The 11950-nt window shown below is 40.5% G+C and overlaps 1 protein-coding gene across 8 annotated transcripts in view; it reads right to left on the bottom strand.

Annotated features, from left to right (window-relative positions):
* HIPK1 (homeodomain interacting protein kinase 1) overlaps window positions 1–11950 on the bottom strand; it is a 48690-nt gene that overhangs the window by 36369 nt on the left and 371 nt on the right. For 4 of the 8 annotated variants that reach the window (XM_072967962.1, XM_072967961.1, XM_072967959.1 and 1 more), the window contains exons 1-2: window positions 11763–11901; window positions 1268–2345 (exon numbers count right to left, since the gene is read on the bottom strand). In XM_072967962.1, coding sequence (XP_072824063.1) covers window positions 1268–2343 — 1076 coding nt within the window. In that variant the 5' untranslated portion in view covers window positions 2344–2345; window positions 11763–11901. Of the gene's footprint in view, window positions 1–1267; window positions 2346–11762; window positions 11903–11950 lie in introns of those variants that run through there. The other 4 variants (XM_072967960.1, XM_072967963.1, XR_012075890.1 and 1 more) reach the window with 2 other exon arrangements.

The following is an 11950-nucleotide window of genomic DNA, read 5'->3' on the forward strand; positions in this document are numbered from 1 at the left end:
AGAACAAGCAAATTTATAGAGACACAAAGTCCAACAGAGGTAACGGGTAGAAGGATGGGTAGTTACCGGTTAATGGTTACAGAGTTTCTGTTTTGGGTGATGAAAAATTTTGGAAACAGAGGTAATGGCTATACAATATTGTGAATGTACTTCACCACATTGAATGGTACACTTAAAAATGGTTAAAATGGTAAATGTCGTATTAGGCAGATTTTACCACAATTGAAAAATAAAAAATATGTAGATGGCATATTTTCTGAGTCCACGTACAGGTTAAAATATCCTTACATTATTTTCACAGATAATATAAAATTCTTAGTTCAGAATTTCTATTTCCTCAAAATTTATTATAGGCATTTGACATGTTAGACGTATCTCCTGATAAACATTTTGTGGGTTATCTCTTGTTTAGTGTTTCACTTCTTGATTGGATGAATGTACAATTTGTGTTTAATGCATGATCATTAAAATATCCTTAAAATTAATAAGTGGAAAGAGAAATGAGGTACTGAATAATAACAAGCTCATTTAAAGACATTCCCCTCTTCTTTCAGTAATGTCCCTCCATTACAGTACAGACAAAATTCTGTATACCAGCATTTAAGGACTGTCCCAATAATTATTATATATTGAAAAGGTAGCTTTATTAGAAGTACCAATCTGGAAATATAAATCGCTAAAGTGTAAGATGCTTGGGTCAAGGCCATTTTAAAACCAAATAAATTCATGTCCAAATAAATTCAAAGTAATCTGAGAATCTTAGAACAAGAAGAGACCTCAGCAATCATCTAATCTAATTCTCTTTATTATGCAAGAAAGAAAGCATAAAATAAAATGTTGCTAGAGTTAAACCTGGAATTATTCCCAAGGCATCACACCTGCCAAGATAGGAATTTGGAAAAAGTAGCAGCATATGCCCAAATTCATCACAAATAAGTAAACATCTTTATATATTTGAAGACACTTTCAAATGGGAAAATTGGGTATAATGGTAGTAAAGAAAGAGCCAGATGCCAGTATAATTCAACTAGGAAAACCCCTCAAAATCGGAGTGAATTAATTTTTCTAGTGTTAAATAAAATTTCAGAAATAATGTTACATATAGGAATGCCACACACACGGAATGAACCTAAACATATTTATCCTATGCTGTGTTGAAATCTGTAAGTAAATTCACTGTTATATATAGATAGCCCTTTGTAATACATGTTAAGTATAAAGACAGAACTCTAATCTAAGACACGTTTTTTTAGCATTTGCCACTTGCCTGTAGTAACGTGACTGTAAGTAGGTTGAGCACACAGCTTTGGAAACGTGACTAGCAGAACCAAAGTCAATGACCTTCACTCGGTAGGGCTGGCGCACTGGATCGACGAGCATTATGTTTTCAGGCTTAAGGTCAGCGTGAATCAGACCAAGGCTCTTGAGCTTCATCAGGGCTGTGGCCACCTGCTGCAAGATTGGTCTGATGTACTTGAGTGGCAGTGGGCTAAATTTGTTCTGCTTTAGGAAATCATATAAGTTCTGCTCCAGCATCTCAAACACAAGGCAGGTATGATTCTTATGTTGAAAGCACTCATAAGAACGGACAAAGTTATACTCATCAGCATTTTCACTGCTTAGGCGGGAAAGGATGCTCACTTCAATCTGTCCTTGTCTGGCATAGGAGGGGTGGTTCTTCAAGATTTTAATAGCCACAATTTCCTTGGTGCTCCGCTTCCAGCACTTAGCTACCTGTCCAAATGTTCCCCGGCCTAGGAACTCCAACACTTCATAGCTGTTGGTCATAGAGCAAAGGATCTCATGCTGGACCAGCTGGTAATCCCCTTCTCCGCTGGAACTGCTACTCTTCGTGGTCACAGTGGTGGTCGTGGCAGCAGCACCCACCACAGTCCTATTTTGCAGCATGAGAGGGGGATGTTCTTCTATGATCTGCACACTACCGTTGCTGTCAACTTCCTCACTTTTTCTTTTCAATCCACATTTTTGATATGGCTCAAGCAAAGAAACGTTGCTTCTGTGAGTCAGGGTCTGGCTGCTTTGGAAGGTTGATGTAGCAGCACTGGCCGAGCTATCAGCGGCTGTTACAACAATATGGTCCACTGCAGGAGCTGGGAGGAGGAGGCCCTGGTCGTAAGCAGGGATATTGAAATTTGCTACCTGGTGAGAGGAGTTGGCTTGCCCTTGTGTGGCTGGGAGGGTTTTGCTGTGGGTATAATATTTGTCGTTGCTGCTCTGTCCAGAAACATCCCAGCCAGAGGGCTCTATTTTCAGTTTCTTTGCACTACAGAAGGCACTCGACGACACTGATGGGGGGGAAAACACCTGCAGCTGTGATGCCATACCTACATTGAGAAAGAGGAAAGAATTAGACCCTCAACTTTATACCCATCCCCTCAATTGGTACATAAGAAATCTTTCAGTTCAGAAAAACCACAAGTAAACATATACCTGGCTGGGGTTTTACTTTATACATTTTCCAAGACATGTTTTCCTATTAATAGAAGGATAAACATTTTGGTCTAATTACACATCAATCACCCTTTGAGACTCAGCAATAATAGGAAACTGTTGAAAGAGTATAAACGTCTACAATATTTATAAAATAAAAACAGTAACAATAATAATAGCTTAGATGATTGATCACTTACTATGTGCCAAGTGGTAGTCTAAGCACTTCACACACATTACTCATTTAATTCTCACCACAACCCTTTGAAAATATTATCATTATTTCCATTTTACAGATGAGGAAACTAAGGCACAGAGCAGTGAAAGTAATTTGCCCAAAGTTACACAGCTATTAAATGGTAGCACTGAAATTCAAGACCAGGCTCTTTTGTTCCAGAGTTCATTCCACAGCTCTGTCTTCATTCCTGCCCTGAGTAACTTTTTAATCAATTACTTAAATTTAGCAATAGATGGCATGCTTATAAAACTCACAGATGAACCAAATTTGGGCAGGATACTCAATATTGCCAAATAACAGGTCCAAAAAGATCACAAGGAGCAGACGCCATAAGGTGAATCTAGCAGACGACATTTAACACAAATATAGATTCCCTACTTAGGTCCAAAATTTGGCAAGCACAAAGCACAAGGATAAGAGATACAAGGTTTAGCAGGAGAATATATGAAAAACAGTTTGTTAGTAAGAGGAAACATTATGTAATAGTGTTCCCCTCCCCTCAAAAGCTAATTCAATCTTAAACTATATGCACAGAAGTAGTAGTATCCAGAAAGTGGAAGACAAAGTGAAGGCAATTCACTCTGCTCAGACCACACATAAAATAGGGTCTAGGTCTCACCACTACATTGTAAGAGGACCACTGATACGCTGACCAGAAGAAAAGAAATCAGGATGACGTGAAGCCTAGAGAGACTCTTCTGAAGAACCACGGGAAATTATTCTTAGAAAAATATGAAGAAAGAGACTGAGAACAGCCCACCTTTCTGTTCCTAAATGATCCACAGACATCTTAAGCTCAATAAACCCAAAGATTAATCCCAAAGCTAACACTTTCAGAACAAAGTCCAAACATTTACCACAGCATACAAGCCATTTCATATTTATCTTCCCCCTTCTCAACCATACAACCTTTAGATGCCTTGGGGCTCCACAGTAATCCCCCTTCTCTTGCTCCACACTTCCCCCTTTTCAATAAACTACTTCCCAGAACTGGTCATCTGCGAAAAATTCTCAAATCTCTCTCTAACCCGGACTTCTCTTGAACTCCAAAGCCTTATTTACAAATGTCCACTCCACACATCAACTTACACACATCTCAAATGCAACATGTCCAATATTATACTTTTGAAGCCTCCACCCCATGCCCAGTTTCCTACCTCGATTATGAGACCACCATACATCTAAAACCTCAAGCCAAAAAACAAGGAGGCAATGAGTCTCAGTTCCCTCATTTGTAAAATGGTGACAGCAATACCTACCTTAGAGGGTTATTCTGAGAATGATTTAATACATGTGACGTGCTTAGTGCCTAGAACTCATTTAATATTATTATCCTGACTCATTCCCCTCCCTTATTCCTCTCCCTTAATCCCCCATATCTAATCTATAACCAAATTTTATCATTCTACCTCCTAAGCATGTTTCAAATCAGCCATTTTTCTCTACCCTTATTGGAATTTTTCTAGTTCAAACTGCCAGTAGCCTCCCAACTCATCTCGAATGCACTCAGGGGATCTTTGTTTTTAAACTATGTAAATCAGAGGACTGCTCTTTCTGAACCACCTCCCTCCCTCTGCCTCCAGGGTTTTTCACTGCTTTGGGGATAAAATCTAAAATCCTAAACCTGCCTTAAAAAGCTTACCAAATATCGGGTTGCTGTGTCCTAAAATCTCCCCACCTCGATTCCTCCATTCCAGCCATACTGCCCTTCTTTCAGATCCTGGAAGACCCTCTAACATGTAGAAGACTTTCTGCTAGGAAAACTGTTTCCCAAGTCTCGCACTCATAAAAAACACTCTCCACAATCACCACCACCAGTGCCGCCCTCCCCCACCATGCACTCCCATAACACTGTGTACCTACCTTATAACATGAATGTTACATTTAATGTTACATTTCCAGCTACAGTAAAATTTCCAGGAGGACAGGTACCATACCTGTCTTGTTCTTTTGCTTATATTGCCAGAATCTACCACAGATTCTGGCAGTATACAGGCAGACACTCAGGGTGTTTTGACCCCTGCCTACCAACCTCAAGTCTACCTCCTACTACTCATGTTATAAACTGCAAGATTTTCAAATGCTTGTTTTGTTTTCTTAAGTCCCTCTCTTTTATCCACTTGGCCCTTGAGATATGGGGGAAGTCTCCACTCTAGCACATACAGTATAACTTTGTTAATCATAAGAGAATAAATACACACAACCAGAAAGGAAGGAAACATGACAAGGGATGTTACAGAACATAAAGAAGCAAAAGTATACATCTCTTCGTGCCTGAATGCAACTAACAACCATCTGCACTGGACCAAATAGCTGGAAGGAAGAACAAATCCTAAACTTTCCATTTTAAAATGTGCTCTGGATTTACTTTAAACAAGAGTTTCCATAATTTATATGAACCTTGAGGGTAAAAAAGTGTAAATTAAAAGATAAAGTTACTGCAATTTAACTCCTAGGTTACAAATTTACAAATCATCTTGTTCTACCTATATCACTGACATAATATCAAATTATAATACAGGAAAAACTGAAATCAAGTAGTGCCTTTACAAAATTTATCTATTAATATATGCAAAAATATTTATCATAAAATCAAGTCAATTTTTGAACAGTGAAAGTAAGCAGATTTTTCAAATTTGTTTTCCGTATCTGGTGAGTTACTAATTTTAACAATCTATCAAAAAACACAAGCACAACCTTTATGTACCTAAAAGTATTTAGTAAAAGAATTTGAACACAAAATTTGAAGTGTGTAGCTATGTCTAGGAATATGGAGGCTCAAAGTAATAAAACTGAAAAGAATTCATTAAGTGTAATACCAAATTTTTAAAGTATGATCATAACTAGACACTTTTTATAAATACTGCATTTACCAGAGAAATGTTACTGACAACTTTTCACCCAATGAACAAAATAATAGATACTAATGGCTTAAAATCTTCACACTGAGCACTGCAAAAAGCATTAGTTCTAGGAGACTGTTCTGAAAGTTTAAGTATATAAATGAATATAATTCTTAATGACAAGCTTAAGTCTACCACAAGGGAAAGAATCCAGAATTTCACTGGCCTTCCCCCCAGCAAGGCTGTGTGGTCCTTAAGTCAATGTCATGCCACTAGGACTCTGACAGTGTGGCTAAGACTCATCCTGACCTCAACTAGCACTAGGTGAGAAGGAAATACGGAATCAAAATTGCCTAGAAAAATCAACACTCTGACTTATGTAACACTCTGAAATTCAGCTAAAAAACAGACATTTCTAGACACAAAACAAAGATACTATGTTCCATAAAATTTGCTTTGCAAATGGGGAGACACTTTTCTTCCTAGGCTGAGACTTCTCAAACAAAAATATGGAACAGAATTAACATCTGTGATAAACTTACTACGTATCAGATTCTGTTAAGCAAATTACACGTATTTTCAATTCACATAAAAATAGCTCCCAATAAACTAAAAGCTAAACTCCTGAAAATGTTGCACCTTTTGACTCCAGCAATATACTCATCTTTTCATTTCAAACTTGACTTTCTAAGGATTTAACCATATAAATAAAATGACAAATTTGCCAACTGCATTAATCCTAAACTAGAATAGACAAAAGGCAACTGGTACTTACATACTGCTAAAAAGAGAATTGAGTTTTTCTAGAATCCAAGGCTTTCAAAAACAGTCAAATTAACAGCCTCTCCACTCCTGCCATGGTCACAACTATTTAACAACATTTACTGGGTGCCTCACCCTATGGGCACTACAGGTAGATAATCTTACTATAAAGAATTCAAATATTACAACTATGAATGAAACAGATTTGACAACCAAGGTAATCATCTGTCAATGTTTTGCCCTTAGTCTTTAGTAACTTTCCTCTTTCCCCCTGACACAACAAAAACAAATTTCTACTGCTTCTGCTTGGTGACATCTTTGCCCTTTTGATCAATTAAACAACTGGTGACCTAAATAACCTAAAATCAGTACTGTATATTGATTTCTTCCTCTAGCACTTGTCCTTGACTGACATGTACACAGATGTACATATTTTCCATCACAGTGATATATAAAGCGTACGCATATCATTAAAGTGGGTAAATAAGAACACACATTGTGTAAAAATGAAGGAAGCTAAGGTTGGGTAACGCTTTCACCGGAACACCAAATCTCTTCTCATTCCACCCTTACCGCACAATCCCGGACTATTTACTTCAATAGCCTAACTTGTCTCCCTCACCTGGTACCCTCAAGCTCCTTTTTAAGCTCCCTTCTCCCAATTCATTCTTCACCTTAACAACTGAAGCTTTTAAAAATGTATAACTATTCCCCCATTTACAACCTTAGGATAAAGTCCAAAGTCTCTAACTTGCATTGTCTGACTTTGTAAGATCTCGACTCTGATTGTTTTTTCAGTCTTTCTCCCCCAGGCACTCTCTCTTTCAGTGGTACTAAATGTCTCTGGGTCTAGAGTAGTCCTTGATTTCTCCACTTCAGTTCCTTCACATAGAATGTTCTCTCTCAGAACCTCATTTTACCGTCTAAGCCTTCGCTTCTTCTAACCACTACTTATCCTTTTGGCCTCTGCCTACAGCTTACTTTTTCAGTGCAGCACACAGGCCGTTGGTCTGGATCAAAATCAACTCCCTCCATCCCAGGCACGCAGTTAGACTACATTTAGCCATCTCTCTCCAACAGAAAGTGATGTACCAGCCTTCGGTGTTCCTTTCCCTTTCCACCAGCAGGAACCCATAGAGACCCAGTTTCCACCATGAGACAACACCCAAGGGATGGCAGAGCAGCCAGATGGAAAGAACATGGAAGCCTGAATGATCACATAGAGCTGCCCACCAGCAGCACTCACTTCGACCTGGAACATTTAGTTCAGGCTGTTACATGAGAGAAAAACGATTTTCCTTCAGCTAGATTACTGTTTAGTCAGCCCTACGCTGACAAACACACCTAGGGAAGCTTTCTCCAGACCAGCTCGTACTAGGCTAAGGTTCCTGATAAAGGCTCCCACAGCATCCTCTACTACTTCCTAGCACTTACCACACTTGTGCTTACTGATTTCATTTATTCATTTAACTTACACCGAGCACCCAGTATGTCTGCCTGGCACTGTTCTAGAGCCCAGTGATAGCAATGGTGTTCCAGATGGACAAGATCCTTTATCTTCTGGAGTTTACTTTCCACTGGGGAGATAAACACGTCCCCTCACCCAAGAAAACAGCAGCTAGTGATAAAGGTTATAATGAAAACAAACACAGTGATATGATAGAGCTGGTGGGAGGATGAGAGATACTCTAGATTTGGTGGTCAGGGAAGGCACTGTAGGATGGTGGCACTTAAAGCTGAGAACTACTTGACAAGAAGTGGCCATTTCAGCAAAAGAAAGAGTGCCAAGATACATTCTTGGCCTATTTGAAGAAGAGACCAGTACGGATGGAATCAAACAAGGGAAAATATAGTAGAAGCAGGGCCCAAAGAGGCAGACAAGGGCCAGATCATACTGACTTGTGGGCCACTCTGAATTTTATTCTAAGTATGACTATTTGTAATTATTTATTTACAAGTTGACTTCAAAACTGCCAGTTCTCTGAGGGTAATTCTCGATGGCAGAGTAGGTATTTTTCGTGTGTGTGTGTGTGTGTGTGTGTGTGTGTGTGTGTGTATTACCAGCATTCATCACAACGGCTGGCATACAGCATGTGTCAAACGTTTGCTAAAATGAATGACTGTAACAGGATCACATTACTTCTCCACACATACATGTAAAGGAACCTCAGAAGTCAGCCTGACTTAAATTAGAGAAATGCTCACATGTCAAGATAGAAATTAGAGTCTCTTGTCTACAAGAGACCACCTTTCTAAGTATAGTGATCCAGAAGGAAAAAATAAGCTTGAAACTCTAAGGACAGCACTTGAATCAAAGTCCCCCACCCCCTTTCCTGTAGCACTTCCTTCATATGGAACCAAGTGAAACAAGCCAGTTCCCCAACTAGTATGCAAAAACAGGGTGTGGAAAATGTAGCCTTAGTTGACAAAGGAGTAACTCTATAATTCTATGTAATTTCCAGCCATTTTAACCAATTTTGTAATACTTTGGTACACTGGCTGAGGGGTGCTTTCCCTAGGCAGGATGTTTTTTCCCTAAATTTCAACAGTTCTCTTAGATTTATTTGGAATGACTAATCTACAGCAACAGAACAAAAGAAAAACAGGCGCTTCCGTGTCTGGTAAAATGGTACTTTCTTAGCATGTGCACAGGACAGTCTACAAGGTGTACATAGTTTAGAATAAAGAAAATTATACCTCGAGGAGTTTCCAGCATAAGAAAAATGACAAATTAACAAAGCATAGGTCAATATGAAACAAAAACCCTGAGAGGACCTGTTCAGATCAGCCAGAAAAGGCCTAAGGAAAACAAGACTTAAGTAAGGTAACAACAGTTTGGCAGAGGGAAGGTAGAAGCAGCACTTACAGATGAATGAGATAACTTCTGCCAGTATATCAGGGGATGTGGAAAACTGAAACATGTTTAGAGTAAGATGTATTTGATTGGTGCAGAAGATATATTGGCAAAAAAGTACAGGGATTCTTACAGCTAAAATGCATCTTAAGAGATTCTAAAACCCCCTAATTCCAAGATGAAAAACAGTAGACACAAGAAAGTCAAATAAGTTTCACACAGAGCTAGTGAGTAGTACTGTTGGCAAATGATTCAGGGTTTCTGATTCTTTTTCATTAAGCACAGTGGGAAAGCACTGTACCAGGTGCCCTTAAAGAATCCAAAAGAAATACACCTAAGTTTTCCTATCTTCAAAGAACTCAGAATGTTGCTGAGGTGATATGACACACAAAAAAGAAAAATACAAAAACAGGATGTAATTTTTTTTTAAGTGTCAAATTATGCTCTACCAAAATACATAGGCATTTAGGAAGCTGGGAGATTAAGAACAAAAAACAAAAACAAAAAAGGAACCGAAAAGCAAATCAGTGATTGTTGAAGTGGTATGATAGAAAAATTATTTTGATGACTTGTGTTCAGAATCGCATGAAATGTAAAGAAAGAAACTGGGGAGGAATTAATAATTGCAACTTTGAAAAAAAGGATTGCTTTATATAGTCATGAAAATGAAAATAAAAGGGCAGATAAGGAAGTTCATGTTTGCAAAATTACTTCAAATTACAAAAGGACCAGTTACAATATGTAACTAACAACAAGTTGCACAAGTTCCAAGTGTAAGAAGTTTATAGGACAGGTTTGGCTCACTTATTTCTATTAACCCAACCACTGACTAAACTGTGCTTATGAAAACAAAACCACAGAATGAAAGAATTCTGTTTTCCAGAGAATTGTGAACCTTGAGATTATCTTCTTTTCTTTTAGGAGAGAGTCCCAGTTTGGTTTTAAATCTCAAGTTACCAATCTACTTGCTTTGCAACCCATAAAACTACAATGTCCAAAGACAGGATGAACTATTCATGAAGCTACCACCAGCAAAAGTAGTACTTACTAACCAGAGGCAGTATATTTACAAGATCTTATTCACCATTTTACTCGTCTGCTGCTCTTTACTGGCTTGGCTACCTCCAGTTCCAACCACAAGTACTTTACCAAAATATCCTTCAAGCCAGGAACAGTATTTTAAAGTCAATGATAACCTTCATCATACCATCATAGCAGTCTTTTTCCAACACTGAACCCTGAGATGATTACATGTATATACAAAATCACCAGCTGAACTAACAACTATTAGATAAAATGACTTGTTAGATTTTTAAACGTTTTACAGAAAGCCTTAGACCTACAAACGAAAAGAGCTAGTAATGATATGCATTCTCTATAATCTTAAAAAAAAAAAAAAACACTACAGACCAGGAATCAAAAATAGCTTTACACAAACAAGAGTAAAATTGTAGGTTTTGTTGAGGGCATCAGCCACTTAATTTAACCCCTCTTCATCAGAAGCAGTCAGCCATGCTGCTGTTTTCATCAGTTACTAGGAAACAAATAAGATAAAGGACAGATTGAGCACAAGAGTCTATGGTCGAAACTAATATTTTGATGCAATTATTGAAAATTCCTAAAGTGTCACTAAGAAAAAGCATCCAGGGCTGCCTCAAAATGAGTATCTACAACTGAGTCAGTGGTTTAAGTGGAGGAAAGACACACTGGAACTTGGGGTTGTTTTTTTCCCCTTCTCTAGCCCCTCCTCCTGCCCCCACCTAAACAGGAAAGAAAGCGCGCCCAGCATAAACACAGGCCAAAGCTCACGGTTTGTCACCACAACAAACTGGAGGTTACACTAGCGCTCCTGGAAACCGAGCCCCAGGTCTTGGTTGCTAGGCACAAAAAGAGCCTCTTTCCCACAAACCTGTGAACTGAGGGGGCGGGGAGGGCTTACCCAAGAGTTTTGGTTGTTTACTCACCCCCCTTTTTTTTTTTTTCAAACGAAAGCTTTGGAAAAGTGGCGACAGACAGCAAAAGTTTCCCTTTGAGCCAGACCTCTAGATCTGCCTTGCACAGATGTACACTAGGTGGGCCGGTCCCACGTAGTCTCCAACCATCATTACAATTTACAAACCTAACGATTAAAGAACAGGAGCGAAGAGGATGAGAAGGCTTCCACACCCACCCCACCGCCGCCGTCCTCTCCAGACACCGCTTCCTGGTCCCCAACAGCACAAATAACCGAAAACCATGGCGCTAAGAGGGGCTGTGAAATCTACACGCACCAGCCACACTGGGAACCGGCCACAACAGCCGGGAAAAAACTGGCGGGGCGAGGAGACGCCAGGCGGCCCCCTGTCATCTAAGGACAACAACACGCCCAGGAAAGAAGTGGCAGGAGACTGGGGGAGTTGCCCCGAAAACAAACCCCGAGCCTCCCCACTTTCCTGGGAACGCCATCCTCTCCGCAGCCGGGAGCGGCCGGGTCCCGGCTGGGGGCCGCTGAAGGAGGCGCCCCCCGCAGGCCGGGCGACCCAGAGAGCCCGCAGCCTGCCCAGCCCCGCCTCGGGGAGTCTATGAGAGGTCGCTCCCCGCCGCGGCCCCTGCCCGCCCGCCCGCCGCAACTCACCGCCGGTGTGTCTGGTTCTCAGCCGCGAGCTGGGGCTGCCGTGAGGAGGCGGCGGAGGAGACGAGATCCGGGGCCCCGCCGCCGGGTCATCATACCCCCCGCGCGAGCCGGCCCGGGCCCCGGCCCCCGCCCCCCCGGAGCCGTCCCCGCGCCCGTCCCGCGGGGGGAGCCCCCTCAGCCTCCCGCCC

This window comes from Vicugna pacos, chromosome 9 (genome assembly GCF_048564905.1).
Source record: "Vicugna pacos chromosome 9, VicPac4, whole genome shotgun sequence".
Lineage (NCBI taxonomy): Eukaryota > Metazoa > Chordata > Mammalia > Artiodactyla > Camelidae > Vicugna > Vicugna pacos.